Source organism: Carassius auratus, unplaced genomic scaffold (assembly GCF_003368295.1).
Source record: "Carassius auratus strain Wakin unplaced genomic scaffold, ASM336829v1 scaf_tig00007940, whole genome shotgun sequence".
Taxonomy (NCBI): domain Eukaryota; kingdom Metazoa; phylum Chordata; class Actinopteri; order Cypriniformes; family Cyprinidae; genus Carassius; species Carassius auratus.
This window is the reverse complement of record NW_020523892.1, coordinates 6,560-24,173: the sequence shown is the minus strand read 5'-3', so window position 1 is coordinate 24,173 and position 17,614 is coordinate 6,560. Positions and strand designations below refer to the sequence as shown.

Below are 17,614 nucleotides of genomic sequence, written 5' to 3'. Positions count from 1 at the left end.
TAAATCAACTGAAATTAAGTTTCAAGCTTCATTTTGTACCCCACTCATGAAAAGTGTTGCTCATGATTGCACTGAATATGTTAATTAACCACATCTGATTACATGCACTGGATAAAAAAAGTTATTCTTAAAATTATTAAAACACATTAATAATAATGCAAAAAAAAAAAAAAAAATGTTCATTATTTCACAATGCTTTTATTATGTCACATTTCTTACAAATTCCAGAGCAGGAAAATACATTTTGAGTTAACTGAGAGATGTGCATAATGTTTCTGAGCAGGCAAATAGAATACTGTTAAACACAGTGTTCACAGGAATGTAAGAGGGGTTCCCAGTTTCTCATCTCCTAGGTAGCGTTTAAGGAATTCACGTACTTCTGCACTGAACAGATTTGTATGGTAATCCCTGGTGTATGAACGAGGTTTAGGCTTTCTGGTGTCCTTGCACAGGTCCTCCACTCCCCAGCTTACGATACCAACCTGTCCAAGATTATTCAGATATTATTAAAACAAACATTTCTCAAATTAGACATGAATAACAACAATTTAGTCTCCTGAAGAGGGATGCATGATTTGAAATAGCTCAGTGTGCTGTTAAAAGCAATCATCAAACATGAGAAATTTTTTTTTTTTTTAAACTCACCTGGACTAGTCGATTGCCTGGAACCACATAAGTGGCCCCTCCAGAGTCACCTGTTGATGATATGCACAACATTATGAGTTTAGATCTTGTGTCAAATTCAATTTATTAAGGATAATGATACTAAAGATATGACATTTTATGGTGATTTTAATAGCATCATATATGGTATATTTCTGCCAAATATTATGTCCTCTTAAAAAATCCAACTTACCTTTGCATGCAACATCATCCACAGTAGGTTCAGTACCACCGCTGCACAGAAAATTATCTGTAACAATATCTTTAGCATTTGTCGCATTAATTCCTTTAGCTTTTTTGGCATCTTCAACACAAGCATCCCTCTGAAGAAAAGGGACGTATCAGTTTTGGACAAAATAAAATCATAACTGTTGAGCAAAGTATGCATTTAATTACGTTTTTTTTTTTTTTTTTAGTTAATTGCTCTTATGAGTTCTTTGACATTAAAAACTTAAAAAACATGATGAAACCACAGATGAATAAAAATATAAAGGATAAGAAGACCACATATCATTACCCATTTTCCCTGCTTGATTGTAATTAGTTTATTTTCAATGTCATTATCCACGACAGACATGAAAGAAGCTTTCACTGTTTCTCCACTCATTAGCTCTTCCTCTGTAAAAAAAAACACAGTTAAAATGTATGTTTCATTTTAGCAATGCAAGTCTTTAGATGTAAATAATATACATATTTTGTACTGCCACTCGATATTGTGAAATATTAAAACAACTGTAATAACTGAATAACTGATACCAGATAAAGCAGAATCCCAGTAAAAGAGATTCATCTGAATGGTACATTTAATCTATAGTTTATTACAGGTATATGAATATTTACATATGTAACTGATCATATTTATTTGAAGATTTGTCATGAAAGCAAAACTATTAAATTAAATTGAATGACTTCAATCAATTAGGATTAAGTTAAGCATACTTGGGGGCTTCTAGGCCAAATCAAGGGTATAATTTAAATTAATTATAATTTTATAATTTAAAAATGATAATATAATGGGTAACACTTTCCAATAAGGTTCCTTTAGTTAATGTTAGTGTATTAACTAACATGAACGAACAATGAACAACACATTTATTACAGCATTTATTAATCTATGTTAATGTTAGTTAATCAAAGAACAGTTGTTTATTGTTAGTTCATTTTTATTCACAGTGTATGAGCTAATGTTAACAAGCACAACTTTTTATTTTAATAATGCATTAGTAAATGTTGAACTATGATTAATAAATGCTGTAGAAGTATTGCTCATGCTTAGTTCATGTTAACTGAAATAGTTAACTAATGAACCTTACTGGAAAGTGTTCCCATGTGATGTCATAGATTACTATTTTCCAAAGACCTGGAACTTTTAACCCCCAAACTGTTTCAGCTGATTAAATCTCACTAATGTAGATATTCAGATGAAAGAGCACAGTAATTCATCAAAAGTTCTGAGATGAGATTTTGTGCTGTCCATGGTCAAAAGCAAAAAAAAAAAAAAAAAATGTGGTTGTGTCATCTTACCCTAAATTTATACATGTGCCTAACATGCAACATTTCTGACAGACATATCTGTTTGTAACTCACGATGTTTTCTGCATGTTACTTCTCTATCTGAAAGTTTCAGAGCTCCACTTGTTTCCTTGGTGCAGGGGATGCATATTGTTCTGTAGAGACAAATACAATAAGCATTAATTCAATACACTACTTTAACACGTTTTAGTAGCATAAAACGATGCACTCCTGCGCTCCTCACCGAAGACCGACTCCCATAATAACAGGATCCTCCAACTGAATAAGAGCCACATCAAATTCATAATATTCAGGTATTCCCATTTTCTTTTTTGCTGCAACATCATAGCGAGGATGAAGTATGTAATTTTTCACTTTTATTCCTAAGAAGAGAAAAGGAAACACCACTGATGAGATTTGCACCATTACATATTAAAAAGGCCCTTATTCTAAATCATGCAATATTACCTTTATTATCTGAACCGAAATCAAGAGTTATTCTATCAGGTGTGTCGTCAAACCTGAAGCAGTGAGCTGCTGTCAGGATAAAGCTTGAGGTGACTAATGACCCTATGCAATTTGACATTTTTCCATTGCTGCGCTGCAAAAGCATCAGAGAAAGGTAGAGGTTTTTAACATGAAATGATGAACTAGCATGGTGATGCTAAGCCATTTATTTGTCCACTTATTTTTTTTTTTTATAAGAAATAAGACAAGGATAGAGATACCCACAGCCACAGTGATCTTTGCCAACCAGGGGTATTTATAACGTTTGTGGGAATCAGTTTCATCGTCATAATCTCTGTAAAGTCCACATAATGCTACACTGGAGCCCTCATCTGATCAAAGGTAGGCAAGAAGAACATGAGAAACAAAAAGACATGGAGGACAATAATTAACTTAACATTATATGTTTACCAAGCCTAAACAAAGCACATGTTTCTAAATGGAAAACAGATATAAGGAATTACCGATCATTTCATCAAATGTCTTCTGCAATTCTGTCAAGTCCCTAAGCTTGAAGAAAAACTTCTCATTTCCCCTGTCAGTCTTCAAATCATTAATGCTCTCAGCATTCACACTATCTCCCATCCCAAACACATACAGCTCTGTAAAAAAAAAAAAAAAAAAAAAAGGTATCACCGATAATTAAAGGGGAAAAAAAGGAACTGAGTTGTTAAATGCAATTGAGCTGCATTTGAAGATTTGCTGAATGTCAAAGATCATTCATGTCTTTCCGCACCAAGATTTTCCTCCTCTGAAGGAGAATTCTGTTTTACAAGTTCTTTGATCTCGTCCACCCATGGTCTTGGATTACCACCCATGTTCGCCTGACCTAAAGAACGAATAATAAAAGTGATCCTTTGTTTACATCAAGAACAAAAGACACTTAAACAGATGCAGTGCTAACCAACGAGTATAATTATTATAACTATTATTATTTATTTATAAAAATTAAAAAATCCAATCAATATTGCAATAAACAGTGGTATCACTAATACCATCAGTGAACATGATGACGATATGTTGGGTCTTCTTGAAGTCCTCTTTGTTTCTCAGCTGCTCGATTTTCATGCTTTCTAAAATGCTCTTATATGCCAGAGCGATATTAGTTCCTGTTCGTTCACCTTTACCTGTTAGTCACAAATCGGTGAAATATTAAAATATGTCCTTAAAGATATGGTGTCAGACATTTTACTCGCAGGCTGATCAACACCAAAAATACGCATTTCCATTTTTGCCGTATGAATGCCCTTTAAAGCGGATTAAAATCTAAACAAAACACTTACTGTTATAATCCTCCAGTCTTTGAAGAATTTCTAACAGATTATTTCTTTGCTCGCTCTTGAAGTCCCTCATGGAGACTATCCGTGTAACGTCTGTGGCAAAAATCAGGATCTCATAATTTGGGGAGACCTCGTAATAACTGATCTGTCGGTAATGAACATAGGGTGAAATTTTCATTCGATTTATAGAGCTTCGTTAGGAATATAAAACATTACATTAAGAGACGAGATTTTGAATTGACACTAGTGTTCTAGCAATGAAACATAGGCAGAAATATCAAAGAATAGCTAGCTAAAGAATAGATAGCTTAAAGGGTTCAATCAGTTGAAAGGTTGTGACCGTCTTATCAACATACTATTTCATATACCTTTTCGATAAGTGTTTTAATGACAGTTTTTGCCTTTAGTAAGTCATCTTTTGTTATGCTGGCAGATGCATCCAGAGCAATGTAGATGTCAAGTTTTCCCCCTATATTCACATGTATTTGCTTTCCATACTGATCTGAAAACACAGAGAACACAGAGAACTTAGTGGTAACCTAAGACTAAATATTGTCTTGCACAGGAAGAAGGCAAATGAGTTGCAAAAGACTACCTTTTCCTTCATGTTGTTGAGAAACCGCTAGACTGGACTTTAGAGAACTGCTGAAACCCTCTGATGCTTCCTCTGGGCTGTCATATGTGAAATCAGCTGTATTTACACAAAAAACAACATTAGCAAAGCTGAATTGTACTTTTCAGTTCAGCTTTGAATGATACTTTTCAGTTAGTGCATTGTACTTCAAACAAGGATGGTGACAGGTTTACCGTAACACTGTGGCTCTGTTCCTGACCACTGGCCATTCTCCTGACAGACTCGCTCTTTGGAACCAACCAGAGTAAATTTATTTTCACAGCGGTACGTGACTTTGTCGTCTATATTAAACCTGTGGCCTTCTCTTGTACAGCCGGCAGGAATCCCAGGATCAGGACAGAGATCAGCTGTTTGAAAAGAGGAACAGACAATGAAAGTGAAGAAGTTAAGAAAAGTGAATTGAGACACGATCTTTGCTTATATTCTTCTAAGAGTGCTTAAATTGTCAATTTAATCTGGAGAGTATTCATGAAGCATTCATGTTTATTATTGCACTAAACAGCACAGAGAGACTTCCCACTCACAGTTTCTTCCACAGACTGGTGTGCCTCCACTCCATTTCCCATTCACCTTGCAAACACGAGTCCCCGAGCCACGGAAATCATAGCCAGAATTACATGAGTAGTTGGTTGTGTCGTTCACAAAATACTGCCTCTGAAATGGATACACCTCTCCATTTTCAAATCCGCGAGGATCAGGACATGTGATTTCTGAAATAAAGGATTTTTGTGTGCGTCTGAGTAACCTGTGTTGTGTTTTCAGTTATGAATGATCTTATTTGTCCGATAATGTTTTGCTTACTCTGGCACTCTGGGAGTTTTTTTTTGGGCAACGGGTTCCATCTCCCCCTAACACAGAGACGGATTCTAACAGTTGGGTAATAGCCTTCTGAACAGCTGTATCTTACAGCGCTCCCATCTTCTGAGAAAGCAAATCTCCCCCCAATAATACTGAGATTCTCATCAGGGCATGGAATAAAGGATGGTGCACCTACAAGAAATATCAGAGAACCAGATGGGAAAGAAAATGGTGTTGTGGAAGTGCAATGTAAAGAACACAAAATGTAAACTCTTCAAAAAATTCAAAAGATTCCAAAAGGTTTTTTACACATTCATAGAAGAACCATTCTGGATTGAAAGAATCTTTCAGTGAACAGTTCTATTAACATTTTAATAATATTTTAATAGTCTACTGTACAATGGAAAGATTCCATAGATATTAAAGTTTTTTTTTGTTTTTTTTTTTTATAGGACCATCAGTGTCATTACATTACATTTTATTTATCAAATAAAAATGTACCATCAGTGTCATTACAAATTAATTGTGATAATAAAAAAAATGCTACAATATTAAAAAACATGATGTTTCAATATAATGTGTAAACACCACAATAAATTGTCCACAGACTAATGTTGGACTACTGCTTTGGACTACAGACTATTAAATGTGAATTGCTGCTCTTGTAAAATGAAAATAAATTAATAATTTAATGCATTTATGGGTTTAAAGTTCCCTCAAATCAGTTTTTCTTTTAAAAAGCAAAACAGAAGTTTATATTTATATTTCTGGTTAAATCCAAGTCCAGAAGACATACCAGTTATGAGAGGACACAGTATTGCGAGCAGGAATAGATTCAGCCATGGTTCACCCTCCATGATGTTCTTGTCAGGTTCACACAGCAAGTGAAACAACAACCGAGGAAGCCCACATATTTATAGAGCAAGGTAAACAGAGGAAGTGACTATAGACATGCACTAATCTGTCAAACAATTTGTCGAGGTAAAACTCACTTGACTCACAGTTTATGAAATAAGGGAAAAGGAAATGGAAATTTAAAGGAGACAAATGCCGCATTTATGATGTGTAATATAAGGCTCTGGTGTCCCCAGAATGTGCCTGTGAAGTTTCAGCTCCAACTACCCCCAATAATAATTTATATATTATTTTGAAAATGCCCATTTTTAATGGAAGCAGAAACACGCTGTTTTTTTGTGCCTGTCTCTTTAAATGCAAATGAGCTGATGCTCCCTGCCCCCTTTTCCAGAATAGAGCTGCATCATTACAGCTTGTACCTCCTGTTTTGGTTGTGATTATCATGTTTATTGCGCTGAAATCATGTGTTTTAAACCATATTAGTGTAACTTCTGATGTACAGTTTTCTGAGAGCACACATCTGAAGCACACGGACAGAAAGCAGCTGTCACACGGAATGTGAGTAGTAAAATAAGTTCTCATATAAGTTTATGTTAAAAACACATATGAGTTACAAAAACAGTCGGTTATGTCTGTGAAGGTAAAATGACTGGGAAATAAATCACATGTTTATTTTAGATCTGTTTGGCAGCAGCAATATACAGTACATAAATCAATAAATCCACTGCTCGCTTGTCTCCTCTGAGGCTGGGACTCTAAATAGTGTTCTGTGCTCATCTGTGCAACCAAAGACAGAATAGTTAGCATGTTTGGTCTCAAGCTTTTACCATGGCATTAGAACTGTTTCAAAATGTAAAAAAAACAAAAAAACAAAAAAAAAAACAAGAGAGCCATTACAAGTGTTGTGTGTTCGAATGCTCCAACAGACAGGAGTCTCTATAGACCACAGAGGACACGGTGGTAAAAAATTCATTTTCCAAAAAAAACCCTAAAAAAATCCAATACTTTTGTGCTTACAAACATGCTAATGTTGTGACTGCCTCACAAACGGGGCCAGTTCAGCGCTGCAGTGCAAATATTACTACTAAAAGAGGGATCAATACCAGTGCTTCGTGCGCAAACTTCCAGACTCCAGACAAAGTAAGCATCACACGTCATATTTGGTTTTCCAAAAGAGCTTCTTGGCTCTCTGTAAGGCTAATGTTGCTAAAGCTACCATTGTCTTTCCCTGTTTTCATTAAAGGTGCTGTAGGGAACTTTTGTAAAAAAATATTTTGTACATATTTATTAAACCTGTCATTATGTCCTGACAGTAGAATATGAGACAGATAATCTGTGAAAAAAATCAAGCTCCTCTGGCTCCTCCCAGTGGTCCTATTGCCATTTGCAGAAAGTCATGCACTCCTGGTAAAAAACAACCAATCAGAGCTGCGGTCCGTAACTTTGTTTGTGTTCAAAATATAGAAGAATGTATAAAATAAGCGAGTACACCATGAATCCATTTTCCAAACCGTGTTTTTAGCTTGTCTTGAATCACTAGGGTGCACCTATAATAAGTGTTTATATTCGGACAATTTTAGATTGCTTCGGGGATACCGCGGCGGAGTAACCCAGTACCTTTGTGATTCTTCATAGACATAAACAGAGAGAAGTAGTTCCGGCTACAATGATCTTCCGCAAGACGCAAGCAGTTCTGTTTATTAACCGCTAGAGCGTCAAAAGTTCCCTACTGCAGCTTTAATGCTGCCTTAACGTGCTACCAGAATGATTGTAAATATCGGATAGTTCACACAAAAATGAAAAAATTTTCATTGTTTACAAACCCACAAGTTGTTCCAAGACCCAAGACCATAATAATATATATATTTTTTTTCTGTTGAACATAAAAGAAGATACTTTGAAGAATGTGGGTAACCAAGGAGTTTCTGGTCCCCAGTTACTCTGTATTATTTTTTTTCAGTTACTGAGGACTAGAAGCTGTTTGGTTACCCACATTCTTCAAAGTATTTTCTTTTGTGTTCAACAGAACAGAGAACTTTATGCAGGTTTAGAACAACCTGGGTAGATTATGACAGAATTAAAATTTTTGGGTGAACCATACCTTTAAAGTGACAGACACATCTATGCTTCAAGTTATAGCCCCATTGTTTTATACAAATTTGGATAGTCTGTTAATAAAATATTCCATACATTATCAGAGCTTGTCAGACAGAATTATTATATTTTTAGACATTATAAGACAGATGAATTCATAAATTATAATTAATGTTAGACCCTATTTATTAATTTATCATTTATATTAATTATAAATAAACACATAATAAATAATACAAAAAATGTCATATACAATTTGGAGTTTTAAAAAGTGTTTTAAATGCAAAATTATTTACATAAAAATGGGACAAATACATGTTGCCCTAATTTTGAGCAAATTAATAAAAACTAAATAATTAATCCCATCCAGGTAACAGCAGCAAATCTGACAAAAAAGACTTATAATAGGTAATAATAATAAATATTCTAATTTAAAATGATAATATTAGTACGTTCAATTGGAAGTTTAATGCTTGAGCATGTTCTTGTTTTGTTTGTTTGTTTGTTTGTTTGTTTTTTTGGGGGGGGGGTTTGGTTGGTTGTGAATAGGTGTCCCTTATTTTGCCGCACCAACATAGACATCACACAGACATAACACTGAATGAGTAAAACATGAAAGACTGTTCACAATAAATGTTTAACATTTTTATTCTTTTTATCAAAGATCAGCTATTTGCACATAATGACTGTACTTTAGGATATCCAGCCTGACAAGTGTTTGGAATTCATATTAGTACGACAATGGTTCTTGTCTGATCAATGCCATAGCTTTCATTTTTCGTGTATGATAATCTTAATATTCTCTCCATTACGCTTCAGCCCTAATACAGCAGGGCCCGTATTCATAAAGATTCTAAGAATCCTCTCAGAAAACTCTTAATTTAGCTTAAAAACTTTTATGTAGGAGTCTTACCTTAAGGGACCGATCTGAGAGCAACTCTGAGTAAGGAAAAGACAAAAACTTTAATCTTAGTGAGGAGGCGGGGTTGACCCCGTTGCTATGTATGACACAATCTTTTGAAGACTGTGATTGGTTGGTTGTCCAAGAAGGAAAAAAAAGAGTGATTTTAAGTATAGGGTCTATTCTAATTCTCACTTTGAATTTAAATGCGTAATTTTTCCTATTTGATCAATCTCTCTTTCACACACACACACACACACACATTTTATGTGTGTATATAAATCCTTTTTTTATTTATCATGCTTGTTAATTTCCTATAAGGTATTTGATTGGCTTAGAATGAAAAAAATTGTTCCACTCTTTCCAGTTACAGTCATTGCTGTGCTATTTAACTGGCGGTTTGAATGTTGGTTTTAATGTATCAAACATGGAATCAAAACCAAGAAGGGCGAGAAAGCCAAACTGGACAGAGGAACAGTGTTTACTGTTAGCCCAGTGGATGAACACAAGGCCATTCTTAAAGGAAAATTTGGGCCAGGTGTCACAGCAAGGGACAAGAAGCAGACATGGGAGCGTATAGCACAAACTATTAACGGTCCATTCCCCCTGCTTGTGTGCACCTATAAGCCTGCTATATTCATAAATGCATTTTTTTGAGCATGCAAGGTGGGAATGTCCAGTGGAAACGAAATGAACTGCGACACAATAAGATGTTCTGAAAATGCTGTAATTGTTTGTGTGATCACTGCTTACAGAAGGTTGTGACAGACCCAAATCATCATTATTGCACTGTTGCATTTTCCCAGTTGCCAAATATCATGTAGTGATTACTTTAATTTATATATTAAATTATAAATTATTATATAATATATAGCTAGCGTCTTATTAACTCACTGTCATCCATTGTCTGCAACACATTTCTTCTGCCTCTTCATCTTTCTGCCATTTTCTCCTCTGCTAAAGAAACTCTTAAGCCACTTAAAAGTCCTCGTCTCTGCTCCTAACAAATTTGACCTTAAGACCTCTTTTGAGGGTTAAGATGCTTTCTGAATTACTTTTTTCTTTACTATGATTTTTTCTTTAATTTTAAGAGTAAACGCCCACATTTCTAAGAATTGTCTAAGCTACTTTTTGCATTAAGATTCTTTATGAATACGGGCCCAGGTGTAGTGCCTGTTAGGCTTTATTTTTCTGTCTTGCTATTATCATTCTCAAGACAGATGGAAACAAGTAGTGAAATTGCAACAATAATGAAACTCCCCTGCCTGCCAGTGATTTGATACACAGTACAGACTGTCCCACTCCAACATAGACATAAAGACAGAACACTGAATGAGTAAAACATGAAAGACTGTTGATAATAAATGTTTAACATTCTTAACAAAGACCAGCTGTTTGAGTTAAAGTTGAATATTTTCATCAGTTTCATTCTTCAAGAATGTAAGAGGTTGTCCTATGCGATCATTTTCTAGGTGTACTTTAAGGAATGATCGTATCTTCTCACTGAAAAGATTTGAATGGTAATCTCTGGAGTCTGCATCCGAAGTGAATCTCCTTTTTTCCTTGCAGACATCCTTCACTCCCCAGCTTACAACACCAACCTGTCAAAGATTTTACAGACATCAAAAACTTTCCTAGTTCTCAGCTTTTCTCAGATCAGTCTTTAATTTCACTCTGTAAAATGTAACTCACTGTACATGAGATTTTACAGCTGCATCAAAACTGTTTTCAAAGGAAACAGAAATCTCACCTGAATCACTCGACCTTTTTTATTCACATAAGTGGCCCCACCTGAATCACCTGTTTCAAAATAACACAATACAAGAAACTATATAAGAATTGTATGAATTAATCATCTTGACGGCAAGAATTAAACATACCTTTGCAGGCAACATGATCTGTTTTTGGTTCAATACCACCACTGCACAGAAAATTGTCTGTAACTGCTTCTCTGGCATTTTCCACATTGATTCCTTTTGCTTTTTTTGCATCTTCAACACAAGCATCCCGCTGAGGAAAAAGTACACCAAGAAGTGTTTTTAGCTTGTTGATGACTGAAATATATATATATATATATATATATATATATATATATATATATATATATATATATATATATATATACAGTACAGACCAAAAGTTTGGAAACATTACTAGTTTTTGAAAGAAGTTTCTTCTGCTCATCAAGCCTGCATTTATTTGATCAAAAATACAGAAAAAAATGTAATATTGTGATATATTATTACAATTTAAAATAATTGTTTCTAAATTCATTATACTTTAAATTATCATTTATTTCTGTGATGCAAAGCTGAATTTTTAGGATCATTATCACATGATCCTTTAGAAATCATTCTAATATGATGTTCCATTATCAAGGTTGGAAACAGTTCTGCTGCTTAATATTTTTTCAGAACGTGATACTTTTGTAGGATACTTTGATGAATAAAAAGTAAAAAAGAAGAAAAAAAGAAGCTATGTTTTTAAAATATAAATATTTTGTAATAACAATATACACTATTGGTCAGTAATTTGGGTTCAGTAATTTTTTATTTCACTTTTTTAAATAAAATCAATACTTTTATTCAGCAAGGATGTGTTAAATTGATAAAAATTGATAGTAAAGAAAATATATTATTAGAAATTTTTATTTATTTTGAATAGATGCAGGTATTCATCAAATATATTAGAAAGCAGAACTGTTTCCAACACTCATAATAAATCAGAATATTAGAATGATTTCTAAATGATCATGTGATAGACTGGATGTTACATGTGATACTGAAGGCTGGAGTAATGATACTGAAAATTCAGCTTTGCATCACAGGAATAAATTATTTTTTTATATAATAAGTATAATATAAAATAAGTAAATTTAAATTTAAATAGAAAACTATTATTTTAAGTTGTAATAATATTTCACAATATAAATGTTTTTTCTGTATTTTTGATCAAATAAATGCAGGCTTGATGAGCAGAAAAAACTTTCAAAAACATTAAAAATACTAATGTTTCCAAACTTTTGGTCTGTACTATATATATACTCTCTCTCTCTCTCTCTCTCTCTCTCTCTCTCTCTCTCTCTCTCTCTCTCTCTCTCTCTCTCTCTATATATATATATATATATATATATATATATATATACATAAGAGATTCACATAATGTTTTCTGATGAATATTGCACCTATTTAATGTTCAATACGAAAACAATAATTCAAGCGCTTACAAATGGTTGTGCAGAAATTCATGACACTAAAGGCCCCATGAAGTCAAAGGTAAAGATTGGTTACTTTTAGTTGATTTATATTTTATTGTACACTATAACTATAATGGAGGTCCGTATGGATAGACAGCCTCTGCATTAATAAATCATCTTAAATTAAGCTTTTCAAACTACACAAATTGGAAATATTATAAATAAGAAAAATCATTACATATTTTCCACGCTTGATTGTGATGCTTTTTATGTTTTTTGGACTATTATCAGTATCCATATCAGACGTGAAAGCAGCTTCCACAAGCTCATTGTTCATTAGTATTTCCTCTGTAACAAATGCAAGGAGAAAAAAGTTTGACATTTTATGTTTGGTAAGTTTCATTGTATAAACGCATTCACATGTTTAAATTAATCATTTAAATTAAATTATGTTTCTTATTTTTTATATGGTTCTTATATGTATATATAATTTCTGACAGGGACTTTACCATGTTTTTTGCAAGTCCCTTCACTTTCTGAAAGTTTCAGAGCTCCATTGGTTTCTCTTGTGCATGGGATGCAGATTGGTCTGAAGTGAAATACACATGATATTATTTAATTAGTTCAGCTTTTTTCTTCTTCTTCTTTTTTCATATTCTTAATAAAGTAACATCACATGTTGAAGGTCTGTGCTCCTCACCGTAAATTAAAACTCATCTCAACAGCTTTTTCCAGCTGTATAAGAGCTACATCAAATTCGTAATTTTCTTGTATTCCCTTATTCTGTTTTGCTGTTGGTTTATATTCAGGATGAATTGTGTAATTTTTCACTTTTACTACTGCAAAAGAAAATTAAACATCATTAATAAGATTTACCTTGTGACACATTTTATTTCAGTCTTGAAATATGAAAATATTTCAGGACATACCCAGGTCTTTTTCCAGTTTAACTGTAATCTTATCAGGTGTGTCTCCCTCTTTGAAGCAGTGAGCCGCTGTCAAGATGTAACTTGAGGAAACTAATGAACCCATGCAATTGGAACCTTGAGGAGGACGCTACATGAAGAGCAGAGAAGTCTGATGTTCATATTGTTGGCATGATTCAACTCTTTAGCCATAACATGCATATTTAATTCTACTTGTGGGAGAAAATGTTTCCTTTAACTTCATTGAGTTCTATAATAAAGTGATAAAAATGTTATGCTCACTACAATATTAATCTTTGCCAACCAGGGGAATGCACGGCGTTTATTTTCCAAGCCTTCCCACACAATCCCACACAATCCTACACTGGTGCTCTCATCTGTGTAAGGAAGCAGGTATAAAGGGTTAATAATAATAACAACAGCAATTAACACTGAGTAAATTATAAAGAATTATTACAAGAGGTCAAGAACTGTGAAACTGATTCATCCAAACAAAAGTGTCACGCAAAAGTGTTGTTTTTTTTGTTTGTTTGTTTGTTTTTATTTTTTATGTTTTACAGAAACATGAGCAACATGAAGGTGATTAAATAATAATTAATTAAATAAATAATTACGGAAATGTCACTTTTGGGTGAAGTGCAGATACAGTACCAATCATGTCGTCGAACATCTTCTGCACCTCTGTCAAGTCTCTAAGCTTAAAGAAATATTTTTCTTGGTCCCTCTGTGACACTAAGTCATTAACGTCATCTTGATTCACCTCATCTCCAACTCCAAATAAATAAAGATCTGGAAAGAGAGGACGCATCCATATCAATATGAAATCAATGATAAAGATTAAACTAATATGTGTATTTTTTCCTGTCCCTGCTTGTAAATGAAAGACACTAAAAAAAAAAAAAAAAAACACTTTCAGTTAAAAATATAATTATGATTAATAAATTTCATGTTCACCAAGATTCTTCTCTCTGTTTGCAAGATTTTTAGTGACAAGATGTTTGATCTGCTCCACTTTAGGTCTGGGATTCCCCCCCATGTTTGCCTGACCTATGAAGCAAGATGAAATCCCAGTGAATATTTGTTCATTTGAAAATCTGTAATACTGTGCATTGAGTATTTTATTAATATATTAATTTATTTGCTCCGATAAAGAACTTAGGTAGGAAATGTTTATTAAGTACAGTTATATATGCATATACTGAATTGTACTGTATGTAAATACTGAAAATTTAATACCATCAGTGAACAGTATGACGATGTGTTGGGTCTCATTGAAGATCGTGCCATTGTTCATCTCCTCTAGTTTCATGCTCTCCAAAATGGCTGAATAGGCTTTGGCGATATTGGTACCTGTTTTTTGACCTTGACCTGTTTGTTTTTTGTTTTTTTACATCAGAATTTTATGATAAACATTTTCTGATAGAAACAACTGATTAAATCTGAATTAAAATCAGAAAATAAAAGGAGATTTAAAAAAATAATAATAATAATGTAACATTTGTTATCATTTTTACTTTCACATTGGACAACAATAAATAATTGCATTTTTCTCAATTTACTATAGGTTTAAATGTATAATTTTTGCATAGTACATTACTCTGTTATAATAATAAAAAAAATCTAATTATATCTATTTATACAATAAGACTCAAAAAGAGAAATTCAAAGAGAATACTTACGCTCATAATTAAAGTCGTCAAGCTCTTTAAAAATATTCATTAGGTTTCTTGCATCTTCATTAGTTTTGAAGTCCCTCATAGAGATTATCCGTGTAAATTCTGTAGCAAATATCAGGATCTCATAGTTTGGGGAAACCGGGTAATAACTAATCTTTTGGGGAAAGAGCATTGAGAATTCAAAGATGGTTGAGACATATGTCTGTTTTCTGATCAAAATGCTGGATTTCAGTGCAGTTCATGTTTCCATAATGTGAAACAGGATTTTCAGATGCAGCAAGTTTGTAGTGCACTCTGAGAGACTATAACCTCCTGAAACACACTAATGCTCAGATTGGAGGATTCTGACAATATAAGTCTAAGTTAGGTTCATTTTTCACTGCATCTTGTCACAAGTTTTTGTTTGTTTGTTTGTTTGTTTTAGTTTTTTTTTTTTTTTTTAGGAAAGGATGCACAACATACATATCAGTAGCCTAAATACAATGCTTAAATAAGTGGTTTACTACAGCAACCAAGTGACATACCTTGTCTATAAGCATTTTAATGGTGGTTTTTGCTTTTTCAAAATCCTTCTCATCTATGCTTTCAGATGCATCCACGGCAATGTAAATATCAAGTTTTCCACCCTGATTCATAGTTAATTTCTTCCCCTGCTGATCTGAAGAAAGAAGGAACACAACATTTTAAATATGCTGATATGATTTTGTCTTTTATTCCAAGCACTGCAATTATTAATAAAGATTTTAAAAAGTTGTGAGTCTGTAGGATTATGCTTTAAGACACACAAAATTACCTTCTTTTTCATGCTGTTGAGTAACTGCTAGATTTGACTTAAGAGAACTGCTGAAAGCTTCTGATGCTTCCTCTGGGGTGTCATATGTGTAATCAGCTGTACAGTATTAACACAACAACAACATTATAGGTGCATTGTCCAGGAAAGCCATTTTTTTATTAGCTAAATCTTACAAGAACTTATTTTTGTGAAAACATGTACTGTAAAGCACATGATTTTGGATGTAACTTTTAGAAGACTTACCGTAACATTGTGGCTCTGTTCCTGACCACTGGCCTCCATCCAGACACACTCGCACTTTAGAGCCAATCAAGGTCAATGGACTCTGACAGCGGTACGTGACTTTGTCGTCTATGTTAAACATGTTCCCTGTTCGACTGCTACCAGGGGGAACACCAGGATCAGGACAGTGATCGGCTGTGAGACAGTAATAAACAGACAAATGGAAGTGGAGATTGTTGGACCTACGTTTGAAAAACCATGTTTTAGTCAGATGCATGGAGAGAAATTTCTGCTAAAACCCTGATGAACTCAAGTGTCATCAGATAAAAACAGAATAGAAGTACAAAGTAGTCTATTTTTAAGATGAACCCAAGGACTCTGTTATATGAATTTTACTTTAAGAGATTTATTTTAAATCAGACTAGCACATGGAAAATTCTGTGTGCTTACATATTTAAAAATCGATAGCGTTTACTCACAGTCACGTCCACAAATTGGTGTGCTTCCACTCCACTTCCCATTAGGCTTGCAAAACACGTTTGGCTGTGCCACGGAATGTATAATCGGAATGACATGAGTAGGTGGTTGTGTCATTTACATAGTACTTGTCTTTATATGGAATCACCTCTCCATTCTCGAAAACACGGGGATTTGGACATGTGATCTCTAGGATAAATGCATGGATAAATGCATACAGTAGAAAAGTATAATAAAAAGAAATAAGTCCAGCATTTATTCATGACATAATGATACAAATAATGACTTTACTAATTACTTACTTTTGCACTCTGGGGTTTTTCTGGTTTTGATCTTTGAGGTCCAGCGTCCATCTTGACACAGACGTGACTGAACCGACGGGTAATATCCATCCGGACATATGTATTTTAGAAGACTCCCTTCTGAATAGCCTTTAGAAAGAACAATCGTTCCTCCTTTAATGTTTAGATTCTCTTTGGGACATGAACTATCTCGTTTGGACATGGAGGATGGGGCACCTGTAGCAGAAACAGACAGATTATTGGAGGAAGCCACGAAAAAATATGACGGAAGTAACTTTTGTCAGTTTTTGCTGTTTTATTTCCAAAATTTTTTGTCTGTATATTTCAGAGTGCATTGTTAATAAGCAAAAAGACCTACCTGCAATAAGAGGACATATCATTGCAAGTATTAACCATTTCAACTGCTGCTTACACTCCATGCTGTTTATTCCAAGTTGAGCTGAGATTAAGAAGCAAATACAGAAGCAAATGGACGGGGCATTTTTATAGTCAGCAGGAGGATTATATTTACATTCAGTGGTCAATGTTTAACTTCAAGTCAAATAAAGAAAATCAATTTCCCGGCACACAACAAAATAATTACAGTCATCCATACGCCATTCTATATTTAATAATAACAAAAAACGAATTATGTTAAGACCTAAAAGACTGCAATGGATTCTATTACCATTTTTTCATCGAAATGTAGATGTAGAAAACAGCAGAATTATTAGAAGAATAGTGACACAAAATATTTTTCAGGGTTAATAATTTTATCTTGGGTCCAGAGAGCAGCTCA

General features: G+C 33.7%; 1 protein-coding gene and 1 pseudogene across 2 annotated transcripts; both read right to left on the bottom strand.

The window, feature by feature from the left end:
- Positions 1 to 178: 178 nt before the first annotated feature.
- LOC113071732 (complement factor B-like) lies at positions 179 to 6,292 on the bottom strand. Its single transcript, XM_026245026.1, has 18 exons — positions 6,191 to 6,292; positions 5,398 to 5,586; positions 5,121 to 5,306; positions 4,770 to 4,943; positions 4,558 to 4,653; positions 4,331 to 4,464; positions 3,966 to 4,107; positions 3,678 to 3,809; positions 3,419 to 3,511; positions 3,147 to 3,284; positions 2,908 to 3,014; positions 2,644 to 2,776; positions 2,420 to 2,558; positions 2,251 to 2,330; positions 1,181 to 1,281; positions 857 to 986; positions 646 to 695; positions 179 to 482 (listed from the first exon to the last, which is right to left on the bottom strand). The coding sequence occupies exons 1-18, from the start codon at positions 6,249 to 6,251 to the stop codon at positions 312 to 314; spliced, it is 2,256 nt and encodes a 751-aa protein (XP_026100811.1). The 5' UTR covers positions 6,252 to 6,292; the 3' UTR covers positions 179 to 311.
- A 4,112-nt stretch (positions 6,293 to 10,404) lies between these two features.
- On the bottom strand, positions 10,405 to 17,325 carry LOC113071731 (complement factor B-like; annotated as a pseudogene). Its single transcript, XR_003280227.1, has 18 exons — positions 17,195 to 17,325; positions 16,837 to 17,052; positions 16,537 to 16,723; positions 16,079 to 16,252; positions 15,836 to 15,931; positions 15,567 to 15,700; positions 15,046 to 15,196; positions 14,603 to 14,734; positions 14,321 to 14,413; positions 14,018 to 14,155; positions 13,649 to 13,743; positions 13,370 to 13,496; positions 13,141 to 13,279; positions 12,950 to 13,029; positions 12,679 to 12,788; positions 11,125 to 11,254; positions 10,995 to 11,044; positions 10,405 to 10,845 (listed from the first exon to the last, which is right to left on the bottom strand). The product of XR_003280227.1 is annotated as a complement factor B-like (transcript).
- Positions 17,326 to 17,614: the final 289 nt, after the last annotated feature.